Source organism: Myripristis murdjan, chromosome 1, assembly GCF_902150065.1.
Source record: "Myripristis murdjan chromosome 1, fMyrMur1.1, whole genome shotgun sequence".
Lineage (NCBI taxonomy): Eukaryota > Metazoa > Chordata > Actinopteri > Holocentriformes > Holocentridae > Myripristis > Myripristis murdjan.
In genome coordinates this window covers 8,792,654-8,810,762 of record NC_043980.1, presented here as the reverse complement: position 1 = coordinate 8,810,762, position 18,109 = coordinate 8,792,654, and the positions used below count along the sequence as shown (strand labels likewise).

The window sequence follows — 18,109 nt, the reverse complement described above, 5'->3', positions numbered from 1 at the left end:
ACAGTTTATTTTGCAAATAATTAAAAATAATGTAATAAAAAATATTTTCTCTTTCTCTCTGTCTCTCTCTCTCTCTCTTTTTCTCCTCCCAGACTGTTGCGTTGCCATGACAAGCGAGGAGGAGGAGGGTCCCGGTGCTGCAATATCAACAACACTAACAACAACAACGTCAGCAGCAACAGTCGCCCGGGCAGCAACATCCATCGCCGGGGGCGACGGCGACAATGCCATCACTCCCTCCTCCCCCCACGGCCCCTCCCCTCAGCACTCCCCTTCTCCCGAGGAAAAGGAGGAGGAGAAAGAGGAGGTAGAGGAGGAGGAGGAGGATGGAGCGATCCAGGAGGACAGGGTCAAGGAGGAAGAGGAGGAGGAGGTGGTGGAGGAATGCTGTGAGGGGGACGATGAAGGTGAAGATGATGATGATGATGATGATGATGATGCAAGCAGTGATACTAGTGTGTTGGTGGTGCCCTACCCTGAGCTGGTGCCGGTGGTCTTCTTCTGCCTCAAGCAGACGACCTTCCCTCGCAGCTGGTGCATACGCATGGTCACCAGCCCATATCCTTTACACTACGGTGCGGTCTGAGTGTGTGTGTGAGAGAGAGTGTGTGTGTGTGTGTGTGTGTGTCTTCATGTAATTTGTTTACTCCAAGAGTTTGAGCTGACCGTGATGTGACCTGACTGAATAAAGGGGTAGACTCTCAGTTCATCACATAATCTTTAATTAATTTTTTAATCTACTATTGTTTAATCTTGGAATATTCTCCGTTATCTTATCTGTAGTCTGGATTGCTGCCCTGATAAACATTAGCAGCCGAGTGGTTCGGCGTTTCATGGAGTTTTGGGTTTGTTGCCTCTGTTACGTAGCCCAATGGCCCTCTCCTCTAAATCCCTGCACAAGGCTGAAATAACAGGTCACATAGCAATAAATCCACGTGCAAACCCCTGGATTACAAATTCATACCTTTGGATTTGTAAAATATACCCTTGAATTTACACTCGATGCACACACACATTACATTGGTCAAATTACTTTTATTTATTAATTGATTTGTAATTCAAGATGTAATTTATGATTCTGGGTGTATAGATTTCTTAATAAGCATCCAGATTTGTAAAAGTATTTGTTTTTTTCTGCACTTTTGAATGGTTGTATGAAAAAGAAAGAAAAAAAAAAAAAAACGAGTCAGATCTAAAAGGAATGTGCCAAACTTTACCAAACAGAGCTGCTGTTTGGCAGGTTGGTGTCTGTTTGGTTCTTGGATGAATGGTTTTGTTCCAAAATGAGACATTCATGATTTGAACTTTGACTTGGACAAAGTGTTTCGTGGAACAATGTAAAGCAAATACTGCTGCATGTAAGAGATAATAAGTAACAGTTATGTTGCTCAATGACAAAATGCAAAGGATCTTAAAGACTTCATCTTGTATATTATAGATATACTGAATGATGAGCTTTGATGTAGATCCAAAATGGATGTATATCATTTTGGAAATCAGCTTGTTTATATGTTAATGCATGTTTTAGCATCAACAATGCCATTTCCATATAGAGGAGTAACACTCTGTTTACTTTGAATCTTTACGCCTTTGAGCCTGAGGTAGATTTTGAGCTTTTTGGGTGGTTTGAAAAGCTGCATTGATCTTGGCAGAATCATTGGTGAGAACCTGAATCCTTTTTGAGCTGCAACAGGACCGAGATCAGAACAAAATCAAACTTTGCCCCGTATTCAGTTTAGTTGTCAGAGCTTTATGTAAGAGATTATAGTGTAAAACATGTTGGCTCACTCTAGGCTATGAAACAGCTGTCATCTCAGATCTGCAGGGTTCATGTCTTTGCCTTTGATTTGTCTTGGAGTATTGTGCTGTGAGAATCTCCTGTTGCCAGCACACACACACACACACACACACACACACACACACGAACATGTATACACACACACACAAATTTTACCACGCATGCTGGAAGCTCTCTCTCTGCCTCTCTCTCTCTCACACACACAGAAGCTGTCCATACACAGTGCATAATAACACTACTGATACTGAAGGGGAGAGGCAGGTACAAACCAAAACAGAGAGATGCAGAGGACAGAGGATAATCAGAGAGAGCGAGAGAGAGAGAGAGAGAGAGAGGTATAAGTGTCAATTAGGTATAGCAAGTTATGGCAGCTGCCATACCTTGGAATCAGGTTTACACATACAACATGCACTCACTCAGGGTTATTTGTCTGCGAGGAAAAAATAGACCTCTGATCGGTCCATGATATCCCTGTCGGTGAATATGAGTGTCAGCGAGCGATGATTTTCGACAGTGTGTTATGGAAGCATCTCGCCCAGATGATTCAGATAAGAGCCCGACAGCCTGTACAAATGATGTCCGTGAATGTGGCCTTGGTGCTTTTTTTTTGTTTTTGGTTTTTTTTTCCTGGTAGGTCTAACAAATGAATTCATAAATGTTCTTGACAACTGAAATCAGCCTTCGCATGGTGAAACTATTATAAATTCACATATTCCTTTTGTTTTCCTGTGTTTTGAACACCCCTTGGTTACCGCCTAGAAAGAAGCGCGTTATTCAAAGTATTTCTTAAATTTCTGTGGTCTAAACAAATAACTAATGATGATAAGACCCCCGTTCTCTGTCCATGGTGCTGAAATGTGCTGTTTCCACTGCTCTCTCTCAGCCACGCATTACATGCAAACATTAGGCACTGTAAATGTGTGAGAGAGCTACATGTCTATACACTGAATCACACAGTAAATAGCCTACAATAAAACCTCAATTAATATCCCAGGCTTTTATTTGCTTCAATCACTGAGTACCATACCTTGGCTTTTGCTGCAACAACCCCACCTGGAGAGAGGCATTGAGAAAGAGACACGGGGAAAAATAAGAATAGAGAGAAACACAAACAGAGGGAGAGAGGGATAGAGAGATTGAAAGAATGAGAGACAGAGAGAAAGCCGAACAAAGCGCCTTGTCTTGCAGAGATGAGGCTCCGCGTTAAGCTCAGAGAAATGGAGGAAGAGCCACGGTACAAAAATTGGTGTGTGTTTGTTTGTATGTGTGTGTGTGCCTACCTCTGAACGTTTGTTTGTGTGTGTGCATGCATGCGACCATATTGTGGTGCAGCTACGACTGCGTGACATGCGTGTGTGTGTGTCTGTGTGTGTTTGTGTGTGCCTACGAGATAAGGAATATCAAAGTTCTTTCTTCCCAAGGATGAAGTGAACTGGAATAAGTGATTTTCGGGGACAGAAAGGTGGATGGGTGGGCGAGCACGGGGGAGTGATAGACCTGGCGCGAGAATGAGAGTGGAGTTTTATCTCCCCGGGATGAACGAAAAGTTTTACTTCCTAGAATACGAGATGTTTTTTGGATTTTTTTTTTTTTTTTTGTCGTGCCTTTCCATTAACCAGACAAGCCATCAGCTGTGGACCAGGCATGTGTGTGTGTGAGAGAGAGAGAAACAGAGAGAGAGAGAGAGAGGAGAAGAAGTTGTTTAATAGGAGAACCATCCAATCTATTGTAACTGAAAAGCCTTCTTCAGAGGAAAAACACTTGGCCTTGTCTGTTTGGATTCTCCTTTTCAAATTCAGCGGCTCCGAGTTTGTCTCTCTTTATCGGCCCCCTTTTCTCTCCTCGCCGAGTTTTGTTCTGTTACAAGTGTTCCTGTCCTGTCTCCTGTTACCTTGAGAACCTGATAGGCGAATGAAGTCTTTTCTCTCTGCTAGACTGAGCTCTTGTTTCATGAAAAGCCAGACCGCCGGTTGTGTAACAACACGTGAACTGTACTTTGACAGCTGTGGTGCATATACAACTAATTAACTAGCGTTTCATTTGAATGCGATCTGGCTGAGCAGCTGCCTTCACCGAGTTGAGTTTCATTATAAGCTGCAGAGCCCCTTTTGGAGAGATTATGTCTGAGGGGACCCTCATGTGAAGAGATACTTTGTGCTTTGTGTTAAGTATTAAATTGCTTAGATGTCACCCTTGAAAACTAACTAGCTTCTGGTTGTCCTGTCGGAGTTTGGCCCTTGAAGCCAATGACAGTGGTTAAAAGTCTGTGCTGAAAATACCAGCCGCAATATTCAGAAAAAAACATCTTAGTAACTTAAGAGGTACTCCTAATAAATCATCTTGTGTCGTCTTGTGCCACCACTAACATCAGTTAATATCAATAATTATTTCAGTACACTTCAGATAATTAGTATGCTGCATTAGGTGGCAACTTTTTTCTCCTGTGTTAAATCTAAATAATCCAGAGTGCTAATAATTAGTCTCTTTTAACCACCAAAGCAACACAATGTGCAGTTCCCGTGTGCGGTGTGTGTCACTCACTCATAACCGGGCGTGCAACACGACCTATCTTTGCTCTCGCCACATGATCAGTCACGTTTTTTTTTGTTGTTTTTTTTTTTAACATCATTGTTTTTTTGTTTTTTTTTACCCAGCCTTAGTTACCAGTCGTGCTTTAAATGTCTGTCTTTCACACAAGGGCTGGTTTGCACTTGACAAGCTCACCATTCAATCACATCCCTTTCATTGAATAGGAAATATGGCTGAGTGTGTGCGTGTGTGTTTGTGCGTGTGCGCGCGCGTGTGTGTGTGTGTGTGTGTGTGTGTGTGCACGTGTCCTTGTTACTCTCTTCAAATGGAAAAGCTTGTATTGATCAAGTCCACTTCTCACATTGTGAGTTCAGATTGAATGATAGCAAAGATTGATCTTTAGACAAAGTCCTTTCTGTGCATGAGTACAAGTTTGTGTGTGTATGTGTGCGTGTGTGCGTGTGTGTGTGTGTGTGCGTGTGTGCACTCATATAACCCCCAACTTGGTTTGCTCAAGAAAAACACGCCAAGCAGTTTATTGCTGTCAAACAATTTTGCGACCCCATTTGAGGCGGATGTGTTGGCTTGTAGAGCTGCTAGGGAGGACGGATGAGAGAAAAGAGATTTATTTGAAAGGGGTTTGTTGAATTAGGCATTAAAAATAAATACTGCATTGAAAATTGTAGATAATTAAGGGGCACAAACGCTTTCTAGACAGTGACTTTTATTTATTTGGGTATCACTGTAACATTCAAATTAACTAATTGTTAACAAACATGGTGCAACTGTGCATGTCAGAGCATTTCTGATTTTTAAATTAGCTGTTTGGAGCACTCTATTATAACAGAGGAACAAGTGAAATATTTAAATTCAGAATAAATTTCAGTTCCATTGCATTGTTTTGACTCACAGTATCAGCAGATTGCCAGAGGAGCTTCTGGTGTAGTTTTTGGGTCTCCGGGGATTTCGGTGTCCCGCTCATGTTGGAGAGCTGTCCCACTGACACCGCTATACCGGACACGGTTAGTGGCATGGCTGTCGACAAGCCCCACACTGCTGTCGAATGGTGAGAAACATCATGTGTCTTATATAATTTGTAAAGTAATGCCATGCCATGTAGCCGACCGCTGCCTCTGCTAAGGGAGAGATGCCTAGATCCTTTCCTTTGAAGCACCAAAGATGAATCTGGATGGACAGCTGTGAGACAAAAACAATGTTGATGTTATGTGAAAGTGTATCACATTAAAATGTATTATATTTTATAGGACGTTAATAGCATCATTCTTTGTAGCAATGTGTTGTACATCGCTGTAAAACTTAGATTATAGACTTTTTAGCTGCACAAAACTTACATTTCATAGTCATTACAGTGAGGATATTATAGCTCTTTCAAAATAAGAGGAGCATATGTATGAGCGTGCCCAGATAAGGCGGCCCTGCACTAAGGCATGCTTCTTGGTTTTCTGTTTACAAGCAACCTGCCCTAACGACCTTGACTTGTGGTTTTCAGGGTAAACGGTTTACACTGACGTTTTGGAAACAGAGTGTGCATTCCCAGGGCATCTGCAGCTCAGTCACACCCCGTTTCCGTCTGATTCCAATGCAAAAGGCGCCCATTAGAAGCCCAAGGCACCGTCTAGCGTCAGCATGAAACGCAGGGAATGGTGATGTGGTGAAAGAGCGAGAAAGTCCACACAGGGAGGCAGTCAGGAAGGATTGGGGGGCATGCAAGACCACGTCCAGTTTCCCTTTTGTTGAAAACTAACTAGCCTCTGGTTGTCCTGTCTGAGTTTGGCCCTTGAAGGCAATGACAGTGGTTAAAAGTCCATGCTGAAAATACCAGGGGCCGTATTCAGAAAAAACATCTTTAGGCTAAAAGTAGCTCTGCAAGTTAGGAACTCCTCCTAAAAAGTCATCTTGTGTCGTCTTGTGTCACCGCTAGAAAAATGCATTATTGTCAGAGACATACATTTGACTCCCCTGTCACCTCTCCAGTTTCTAGTATCCATTTTGTTGCCTAAATCGAACCTTACCCATGTGGTTTTGTTGCCTAAACGTAACCATGTGACACTGGCACGTGATAAAAGTGAAAAAGCACGAGTATCTCATCCTGTCGGCATCAAAAGCGAAAGGGTCGTGACCGAGCTGCGTTATTTGACGACCTAGGAACGCCTGTTGTACTGTGAGCATGGAAATCAAAAGAGACAAATCCACAGTTTTCAAATTTATCCACCTTTTTGGAAACATGGGATAAGCGCGGAGCACCCCACACACTCCGCCACCACCGCCGCTCAGTTTTCAAAACCAGTGCGGTAAACAGAGGAGGAACTGGAACTGGAGGGTGCCGTCTCTTTGAAATGAAATATTTTGTCACAACAAGGGTAATGCTGGCATACGCAGAGACAACAGGGTTAAAACTGTAGAGTTGCTCAGAAAGAGAGAAGAAAGAAATCGAGTGGGGCGAGCGAGGGAGAAAGAAAAAAAGAAGAAAATGTAGGCAAAGAGATTTAAGGAAAGAGGATATTCATGTTTGCCAGTTGTCGGGATTTAAGGAGCCTTTTGGTTTAGTTGCTGGCTCAGCCCTCTCTGTCTCCTTCTGTCTCTCTCTTGCTCCTAGACAGTAAGTCATTTGTAGTTTTCATTGCGTTAAATCATTTCGCAGAGGCAGTGAAAGGCGGAGAGAAAGAGAAAGAGAAAGAGAAAGAGAGGGAGAGTGGGATAGTTGGCAGTCGACGCCAGAGAAGAACGCCCCTGGCCCTCCACGGTAATAGACAGATCAAACTTATGTCGCTCCGCACTTATTCCATAGTTGCCGCCGGACATAATTTTGCCATTTATCTTCCTCTGTCTTTCATTCACGGATTCACGCGTCACTTTCTTCTCACTTACTGCGGCTTGTCTGTTTACGTGTTACTCATCTGCTTCATCTGCCGTCTCTCTCCGTCTCCCAGGCGTATTAATACACATCCAAAATGTCCTTTTCGCAGTTCTTCCACTCGAGAGAAAACAGCCTGCCAGGGCTTCTGCTGGACGAGCAGAGGCCTGGTGGTGGAAATCGCCGCCTGAAGGAGTTTCCCCTGGTCTCCTCGCCTCGCTTCTCCTTCACACTTTCCGCCTTTCCTGCTCTCTCTCTCTCTTCTACTTTCCTCTGTTGCTCCCTCCTCGTACGTCTCTTCTGCATCACTCTTCTACTCTCCCATCATCCCATTTCTTGTCCTTTCTTCTCTTATCTCCTTCATTTTCCTCTCCCCCTGCTCCTTTTTGTGCTCTAGTTTCACTCTTCTCCTCTCCTTGCTCCTGTACCAGATGTGATGCAGAAAGAGAGAAAGAAAGAAAGAAAGAAAGAGAGAAAGAAAGAGAATACAGTGGTCCCTCGTTTATCGCGGGAGTTACGTTCTAAAAATAATCCGCAATAGGCGAAATCCGCGAAGTAGTCAGCTTTATTTTTTCCAATTATTATAGATGTTTTAAGGCTGTAAAACCCCTCACTACACACTTTATACACTTTCCTCAGACAGGCATTAACATTTTCTCACTTTTCTCTCTTGTTTAAACTCTCAAAGTTCAAACCTTCGTAGAAAAATAAGTCCAGTATTATAGAATGAACGCATTCTGTACTGTACAGGAGACACGGCATGGAGGAGATTAATTGACAACGGTTTACAGTCCCTTAGCCAATCAGGACGCAGAACACAATGCGCTGTAAAAAAAAAAAAAAAAAAAAAAAAAAAACATGCAAAATTGCACTAAAAAAATCCGCGAAACTGCGAGGCCGCGAAAGGTGAACCGCGTTATAGCGAGGGACAACTGTAATGTATATCACAATACATGTATGGAGTTTAGTTTTTAAACAATCATTAATTTAAATAAAAAAAAAACAAAAAAAACGGTACACTTCCAATAGCCAACAACAAAGACAATCACAAACTACAAAAAATAAATTAAATTAAATTAAAGCAACACATCTGCAAAAGTGATTTCCAAAAAGACAAAAAGTAGGAAGGAAAAAAAAAGGAATAGGGAATGGTGAAACGGGAGGGTAAAAAAATGATAGGATCAAACCAAATAAACATCAGTTTGATCAGTTTTCTGCATTAAATTTCTCTGGTTTGCATTTAATCCCTTATGCACTTGTTGATTCAGCTGTTTATTGGCTCCTTCGACTGCTCGATCGTCCGTGATATGGCAGCTGCAGCTAAGGAATTTGCTCCATGACTTTCTGAATTCAGACTTTTAGGACCGTCGTCACGGTTACAAGGCCGTGTCGGACTCTAACACAGCCAATGCTTTTGAGAATCTAAACAAGTGAGGGCATCTGTGTCAGTTCAGGTGTTGGAGTCTAGACACCCATTTTGCAGCAGTCCTCTCCACTTCACCTCATCTTTTTTTTCATTTTGCATGCTCTCTTCTGAGTTTTGAGTCGGGCTGCTAAAAGCTGCACTTTCAGGCATCACCGTGCCAACTTGAGCTGTTTACTGAACAATAATAATAATAAGCTCGAGAAAATGTCCACGTTACGAGTATTGGTAGTGGCATTGCTCCTCAGCCTCCGTCCTTTCAGGTTGTCAAAATAAAATGAGTCGACCTAAATAGCCTGTATTTGTTTGGTTTCATTGGAAAGCACCTTTAGGCAATTTAAGGGCACAAACGTTTGGTGCGTCCACTTTCCTTCAAACTGCCGTGTCTGCTTCTACTTCACTGTTTTTGTGTGTTTCCCAGAATGCATTTTAGCTATATTTTAACACGTTGCACTCAACTCAACTGCAGGTGGACAGGGCAACCGATTTTTTACTAGACGATAAAAAAGTCATACCCTTTCTCAAAATATGTCTTGTTGCTGCATTGCATCATGGTCTATTGAGAGGAGAGATTCTCAGGGACTGACACCAAAAACCTGACCTTTACGGTTGGTGTTTTCGATATTTGAAAATCCTCCGCCACCAATTTTCCACTCTTGCTCTGCTGGAAAGTCAAGTCATCTTCATTTGGCAATGACAACAACAAAAATACACCGCTGCACTACAAAATGAACCTGTAAGTTCAAGGTGCATCACCAATAGCTGTTTATCTCCACAGTGTTTGTGTGTTTTAGGGTGCTGTTTTTTGTTTTGTTTTGTTTTTTTTTTTTCATTAAACTCCTGTTTGCTGGATGGGTGGGCCAAGAGAAAAGCAGCTCTAATAAAATCGTTTTCTGAGTTAAAAAGCCCAAATTGCTTCCTGCAACCAGAGTTTCCAGCAGTATTGTATGAATCTGTCCACTTTGCTGCAACATGAGCATTATCTTCTCGAATCTAAACAGTGTTACTAGCCAAGGGCAATCAATTATGCCGTACTATGTTGAAAGTGGTTGTTAAATTAAGTAATGGAGAGCACTTTAAAGCAGCAAAAAAAAGTGAAAAGAGCCTCTGGTTGAGACAAAAAAATAGCTAAAGCTTACTAAGACACATATGTCAAACCAAGTTTCCTAGTTTCTCAACCCGCAGACACATCAAGAAGTCAAGTAGAGTCAGGAAAGCTCCACATTATACATTTCACACCCAGAATAGACTGAATAGTGCAAATGAGACTGCGAGAAAAAACACGCCACGGTCTGCGGTTCCTGGTCGCTGCATTGTTCAAGAAAGCCATTTCCATCAGGGAGCCCTGTGATTGTATCCACGTCAAGTGTGTTTGCACTGATGCTGCAGTGAATATCATGTGAAACGGCGCTCAGACGCGGACGCGGCCGAGTTCGTGCGCGTTAGAGGAGGAATATCCAGAGCAGCGTGGGGGAACGGAATAATGGAGGCTGTCACAAAGACTGACTGTAGATCCAAAACGCCGTTCTCCACTTTTAAACCTGCACCTGTGGATTGGAAAGAAGAAAGGAATAGAAGGGAGAAGGGGGGCTGAGGAGGAAACACAAAGAGAAAGAGAGAGAGAGAGAGAGAGAGAGAGAGAGAGAGCAGGTCATGCAGAGAGAATCAGAGCATGTAGAGTGAATATATATCCTGCTCCAAACCAAATCTGATGGCAAAGGGCAGATGAATAGCTTCCAATTCACTTTCAATCTCCTCTGGACCAACACATGCGGCCCTCGGCAGCCGCTGGCATTATTACACACACAAACACGGATACGCTGACACACACACACACACACACACATGAACCCACATTTCGTATGTAATGAAATGCTCACAAAGTCTGCGCCTTAACTGGAAACGTCCTCATTATTAAGGAACATCTTTGCGCCCCCTTAAAACAAACACAAAAAACCTGTTGGATATATATTTTTTTTCCCTTGTATATGTTCAGATCTGTTTTGACTGCTTGGTCCTTATACCCATCTGTTCCTCTTGGAGAGATACATCTAACGAGCATTTCCTCATTAAGCTCCCCGGTCAGCAGGCACTCTGTTAGGCTGCCGATTGGTTGGACGATCAGCAGCGACTTAACGACATCTGACGGCCATAATGGGCCATTTGGGCGAGGCCTCCCTAATTAAATTTATTGGACTCAAATGTGACATGCATACATTACATCAAGATTGCTGTGTTAATTAATAAGGAAGGGAAAGATGGTGGGGGTGAGCAAGTTTTGGAAATTTATATTTTTTGAAGTGCTGGCTTGTCACACATTGCTTATCATCAGCTTTAATATTTAAAATGATACAGAGATGGATGCAGATTGAGACGGATAGACTTAAAAAAACACAAATTAAATACCTTTTGGTTGATGTAATAAGACGACTGATAGGATTGCAATGTAAAATCTGGAGCATCTTGTTAGCAAAGTCTGCTCAACAGAATTAATTTAATTGCTTGATGCGATAAACACATGCATTTGTTTGGTTGACATTTCTGCAACGGTGTAATATAACTTACAGTGTTATAATCACAGTGCTTACAAATACATGTCATCAAAGTGGGGTCCCGGGACCCCCAGAGGTCCTTGAGGAGCTTCCAAGGGGGCCTCAGCAAAATGATGAATAGTTTAATTTAACTGCAGTTTAATTTACTAGAAAGTATGGATCCATTGTGATTATTCTAAGTTTTAGTCTTTCCCCTTTGGATCTGTTTGTCAGTGTTTGATATGACATTTAAACAGTTTAAGCCAAAATATCTTTTAGCAGTCCCTAAAGCACAGTCACTTCAACTTGTGGTTTGTGGTTTAATTAAAATGAACTTGGTCTGACACATGAGAAGTTTTAAAACTCCTGAGACGGACTACATGTGTCTTTCAAGTCAAATCAAGTCAACTTTATCTGTTAGCCGAATATCACAAATTACAAATTTGCCTCAAGGGGATTTATAGCAGCACAACATCCTCTGGCCTTAGACCCTCACATCAGACAAGGAGCAACTCCCTTAAAAAAAAAAAAAAAAAAACTCTTTTTTTCTTTTTTTTTTTTTTTTTATTTTTATCCCTGTGTATTTTCTCATTGCCAAGTATCACATATTGAGTGATCACTTGCCCTTAAAAAATAATATTTGCAGCATTTTTTTTTTTTTTCAAAGGTTTTTGAACTAAATAATGGGGATTTCATTTAGTTTTCCAAAGGTAAACAGTGCATGAAAGCATTGCAGATGACTATACTCTTAATTTTTCATCTTATCGAATGGCTCTTACATATGGCTCTTACATACGGTCTGATTTCCATTCACTGCAGTGTGTTTGCAGTGTGGCTGACACTTTGCAGCCGTCCCTCCATGCGTGCTTCTACCTATAGAAGCAGGACGGTGGTTGTGGCTGTGAACGCCGCGGGGAATCAGCCTGTCAGCTGGTCTCTCACGGCGAGACTCTCCTGTCTGCCATCGTATGGATGAAAGATTTCTATATGAAGACGTGTTGGAGTGAATGATGCTGAAGCCATTGATGGCTGCTGCAAGGGGAATAACCAGCAGGGAGGGTGTGTGTGCACAGCAGAGCGAGAAAGGCAGTGACTGAAACACGGCAAAAAGAAAAACAAAAGCAACGCTGCTTCCTACTCTTTTGTTTCCTTTTTGTGTGTCTTTTCCTTTCCAGTTCCTCCTCAGCTTCCCCTCTTTTTCCTGCTGCGTTGCTGTGTGTTTCTTTGGCTCGCTCCCATGCCCTCCCAGCCCCGGTTCTTATGCTAATGGGAATGTTAATCATTATGCTAATGTGGCTGTTAATCACTATGCTAATGTCATTGTACCCACCTGTCAAACTGGCAGAATGCTAGAATCCTCTTCTTCTACATCTTCCTCTATCCCTGCATTTATTCAGTCTTAATTCCGCCACTTTCATTTTTCACACCTCATCTTTTCTTTCCCCCTCACACGCGACTGATTGATGCGAATCGATGCAAGTACCTACCGCCTTTTTGTCACCGCAGATCTTTCAGTCAATGCAAGTCAATAGCGATGTCAGTGATGTCATCGCCGTGCATAAACAGAAACAGCATCTCTAAGGTAGTTTACACATAGTACAATTTTAACATAAACAGCAATTTATATGTTTAAACCTGTTTTTTTTGTTTGTTTGTTTGTTTGTTTGTTTTTTAAATAATAACTCAATTCTGCCTTTGTCATTACCAATGCCTACCGCACAACCAAGCTTTGTTCAAATCCACAGAGCTTTCTTTTAAATTCTAGTGGGGATCCCGAGGTTTCCAAAGATCCCAAACACGTGTTGCTGAATTACAGTGAAATGTGTATAAAATGGTGCACAAGAAATGTAGATGTTTTTCTATATGATGTAATACGGCAGCCATGAAACAGTGACTGTGTTTACAACGTCTTTAGTATCGCGGTTTTGAGGCTTATCCCAGCTTTGAGCATATCCGGGATATGATGTTTACATGGAACACAGAGAAACCCGGTTATTCATATCCCTGCATACATGATAAATACCAGTAACCCGTTTTCTGATCACTGCATCCTCTCTTCCCAGGTGTGTTTTACGTCTTTTATGTCTTTTATGTATAACAGATTGAGCGGGAAGTGTGATCAGGGGCGTCGTAGTGGGGGGAAAAGTGGGACTGATTACCCGAAAGGCCTGAAATAAAAAGGTTTGCCTATTGGCTGGCTATACAAGGGCCCAATAAGATTTCTTTTCATGGGGCCCAAAATCCCTGGCGGCGCCCCTGAGTGTGATATATTTATATTTAGAAGTAAGACCAATATGAGACCTCTGTGGCTTCTAGCGGGCTTAGCGTTAGGAAATACTCAGCAGTGCTTCTTCAGTACTTCCACCGCGACCTAACTTGTTTAACGGTGCGAGGTGGAAAACCAGCGTCACGTAGCTTGCCCGCAACAGACTTGAATAGGTCGGCATTTCTGTGAGATTTGTCATTTCTTGAAACTGGGAAAAGGGCATAAGCCGGTTTCTGACTTTGGGATATGGTGTTTACATGCACAAACACAAAAACGGGATACGGGAACCCAATCAAACCAAAACCCAATCAAAACCGGGATACTAAAGACCCTGTAAACACAGTCAGTGATATCTTGTGTTTGAATATTTCACTCTGTGTATGTGTGATGTAGCTTCACTGAAGGATAGATAGATAGATAGATAGATAGATAGATAGGTATACTTTATTGATCCCAAACTGGGAAATTCACATGTTACAGCAGCATCATCAATAAAAACATAAATAAAAATAAAAATAAAAATAAAAAATAAAATAAAATTAAATTAAATTAAATTAAATTAAATTAAATTAAATTAAATTTTAAAAATAAATAATAAAAAAAAATTACCATTAAAATTAAAAGTATATACAATAGAGACTAAATATACCAAATATATACACTAAAGACAATGAGGGCTAAGTATGTACAATATGGCTCTGATGTTGTCAAACAATATTGATTTTTTTTTTCTTACTTTGAGGCTACTTAGGTGGAAATTTAAGGGGAACTCGGATTTCAAGGGGTAAAGGTGGATATACTATAACTCTGTCTTTTTTTCTGCCTCAAATCACAAACTGACCGTGGTATTTATCCGGGGGTTGACAGGGTTCTTGATGAATACCAGTGACTCAGTGATTACTTCACCAGTGCCAAGATTTCTGGCTCTTTGTGCCAGGGACTTTTGTAGATGACAAGTTATATCGATGTTGGAATTCCCTCCGGTTCTGCTGATATTTTAATACGCCTTTAATTGAAAATATGTACCATAATCTCCCCCTCATCCATTGTTTTCATGTCGACTCCCTTCTCTCCTCCTCTGCTGCCCCTCCTCCCTCGGAAATGTTGGGTGCCACATGGTGACAGAGCTGTGTGACGCAGATAGGGAATAGGCAGGCGAAAGGAAATCCCACTGATGGTGTGTGTGTGTGTGTGTGTGTGTGTGGAGAGTAATATACATAATTATTTACCAACAGCCAATATTTTGTTCAGTGCATGTTTATGTTTACTTACAATCACCTTCGTGTGTGTGTGTGCGCGCGTGCGCGTGTGTGTGTGTGTGTGTGTGTGTGTGTGTGTGTGTGTGTGTGTGTGTGTGCGTGCGTGTGTGTGTGTCCTTGTTACTCTCCTCAAATGGATAAGCTTGTGTGAAAGAGAGCAAGAGTGTGGATCTGTGTGCCTGTATGCATGTGTGCATGTGTGTGTGTGTGTATGTGTGTGCTCATCTGTGCTTGCATAAGTGTTCATGCATGTGTGTGTGCGTGTGTGTGTGTAGAAGAACATACATAATTATTTACCAACAGCTAATATTTTGTTCAGTGCTTATGTTTACTTACATTCACCTCTCTGTGTGTGTGTGTGTGTGTGTGTGTGTGTGTGTGTGTGTGTCCTTGTTACTCTCCTCAAATGGATAAGCTTGTGTGAAAGAGAGCAAGAATGTGGATCTGTGTGCCTGTATGCATGTGTGCATGTATGTGTGTGTGTGTGTGTGTGTGTGTGTGTGTGTTTGTGTGTGTGTGTGTAACCTGGGTGAGATAGAATATATGTGAGTGTATGTGTGCGTGCTTGAATGTGTGCTCATCTGTGCTTGCATAAGTGTTCATGCGTGTGTGTGCGTGTGTGTGTGTGTGTGTTGGAAGCGATTGCCAGTGACAGCAGTCATCAAAACCAGGCAGCACCACTCCCTGCCAACGCAAAACTGAGAACAGAGGAACAAAAACACCAAAAACACTTGGCCGTTTAGAAGGAAGCCTGCTGTTTGCTGTGTGTGTGTGTGTGTGTGTGTGTGTGTGTGTGTGTGTGTGTGTGTGCGTGCGTGTGTGTGACTGATGTCTTAAACAGTTGACTTGTGAGGCAGCACTAAACTATCTAAAAGAAGCACAGAGTCACAGATGTCTGAAAGTTTCTGTATTCCTGCCCGCCCAGTTTATTCTTGCGTGGAAACACATGGCGATGTTGGAATCATGAGATTTTAGCTGCCATCTTAGTGGCTTTGAGATACTGAGCTTCAAAGTTTTCACACAACAAAATAAATATCCAAACTGATCTGCAGGACAGTCCTCAATATATACACCAAAATGACAGACACCCTAAAAGTACTCTGAATGTACAATATCAAAATCCTCGGTTTCTTTCTAGAACAGGCGAACTGCAGCTAGAACCATCTAATACTAAGAATCTACTTTCCTTTTTGAATTAGAATTGCAGTCGTTTTCAAAGGAAAAAACATTCTGCTTTCTCCTTAATGGTTATGTTTTAATTCGTGGCATGAATGTAGTAATTATAAAGGAGGAATTTGATGTAAGATATTTGCCCAGCCGTGCAGTAATGTTTTACAAGGTTAAATCGAAAAGGATGTGAATTTCTACCGTTCATTGCATCATTTATTGCCCTCCTCTCTCTCTCACTTTCTGTGTGTGTGTGTGTGTGTGTGTGTGTGTGTGTGTTTCTGAGTGTCAGTAGCCGCTGGCTGTGTTCTGGGAGAAAGGCCAGTCATTATGTGTTTGGACCACAGAGTCGCTGTCTTCAGACAGTGTAAATTTGGGTGACATTTTGTTTGTCTGCACTCATTTCCCCTTCTAATGGGCCTGGATTACCCACAATCCAAAACCCAGTGATTACTCAACGTGATACCCTGGAATTACACTAATTGACACAAATCTAATTGACTTTAGCTGCTGAATTCACTACGGCAAATAATATTCCTGGGGCTTTCAAAAGTGGGTGATTCATTAGAGTAATGGCACATTATAATAACAAAAGTGGCACACGAATTGTGGAGTTTGTCAATCACAGAGGCTGGAAGGTAAAATCAGACCCACAGTGCATGGACTGTATTAAACCCCTGAACTTAAATACCTTTTTCTCTTAGGCGACTTCAACAAATTCAGCATTCAGTATCTTCTGGTTGCAACACGTCTTTGAAGCTACAGTACACTCACAGTATACTGAGTGAGATACTCAAAGCCAAGATGCCATTTCTGATGTTGATTTTTTTATGGCATGCAGTCTTACATCAAATCGAAAATATCTGAAAGTCTCTGGCATCATTTTATACACGTATCTAAAATTTAATTAAAGTTCGGAGGGTTTGAACAAAGCTCGAGTGTGCAGCATGCATTTGTAATGATTAAACTTCTCATGGGAACGGCAGAGTTGGAGATTTAATTACAGCCAATGTGTAACCTTAATCCTCAACAATGTATGGCCTTAAGCTTTACCCAAGGTGCAGAAAGTCTAAACCAGAGTATTTATTGTAAAATGATATTTCAAAGGCATCCCTGCGAAGTGAGGAATGCATTGCACTGCCACAGCCCCTATTTCCTCAGAGCTGGAAGACGTGTTCACACTATGAAATGTCAGTATTTTATGCAGTCAACACAAAACTGAATCTAGTGGTGAGGAAAGGTCAAAGTAATAGCTGCAAGTTTTCAGTCTTTGCAAACACATTTGGCCGTTGGTGTCCGACGTTACTACGCACCTTAATCTTCTGATGTGAAACATGTCTCTCCCAGTAAAAGAAGAAGAAGAATTGAACTCCTCCTGTAAAAGAAAAAAAAAAAGTAAACACCTGCTCTTGTGAAATTGTCGCTGGTATGAAAATATAAGCGCAAGTTATGAGTCATCTTAAGACCTGTGCTTGTATCTCAGCCACGTTGTTGAGTTCTGAGCAATGCCGCTGTTCAAAATGCTGAATTTACAGTCTTCCAAAATGGAATTGCATTGTTTTGGAACGAAACCCTTCAAACAGTGTATATTTGCAGACTCGACACCGTCCTTTATCTTTGCATCGGCACATCCCGTTTCACTGAATGGACAGTTTGTTCCTCGGCGGCGGCCACATTTCATTTTAATGGTCAACCTTTTGGCCGTTTAACATTCTGTTACATTGATGAGTCTCACTTCTTACAGCAGTTAGAGCCGGTGCTGGCAGTGGCACTGACAAATGAAATAGCTTAACAAAATGTCTGAGGGCCCCTGGAACAGAGCACAGGCACTTTTTACTTTAATTTGATGACTCTCATTGGTGTGAGTGGAAGATAACGTCTGTAGAAGTGTAGAAAGGCCAGACACAGAGAGAGAAAGAGAGAGAGAGGGGGAGAGATATATGAGAGCAAATCATTTTTAAGGCATTAACCTAATATCACCTCTCTGTCCGTCTAATTTAATTCAAATTAACGGTGCTGGGTGTAGAATTTTAACATTACATTTAAATATTTTTTATGACTCATTATCACATTAATGTTGTGACATTAGTAAAATGAGTGTAAACAGATGAGACCATCATCAGGTTACCTGGCAGCCTCTTCCACCTTCCACAATGCATTTTACTCTTTGTGGCACCAGGTTGGATTTGGTCGGAAATCAGCAGGAATAGAGTTTGCTTGGTAACACTTTACAATAAAAGCACAACAATTAGCGTTAGTTA

At 41.7% G+C, this 18,109-nt stretch overlaps 1 protein-coding gene across 1 annotated transcript in view; it reads left to right on the top strand.

Moving 5' to 3' along the window:
* Positions 1–529: 529 nt before the first annotated feature.
* LOC115359916 (voltage-dependent T-type calcium channel subunit alpha-1I-like) overlaps positions 530–18,109 on the top strand; it is a 222,209-nt gene continuing 204,629 nt past the window's right edge. Inside the window, exon 1 of the mRNA XM_030052613.1 lies at positions 530–558. Within this exon, the coding sequence (XP_029908473.1) occupies positions 545–558 (14 nt within the window). The 5' untranslated portion in view covers positions 530–544. The remainder of the gene's footprint in view (positions 559–18,109) is intronic.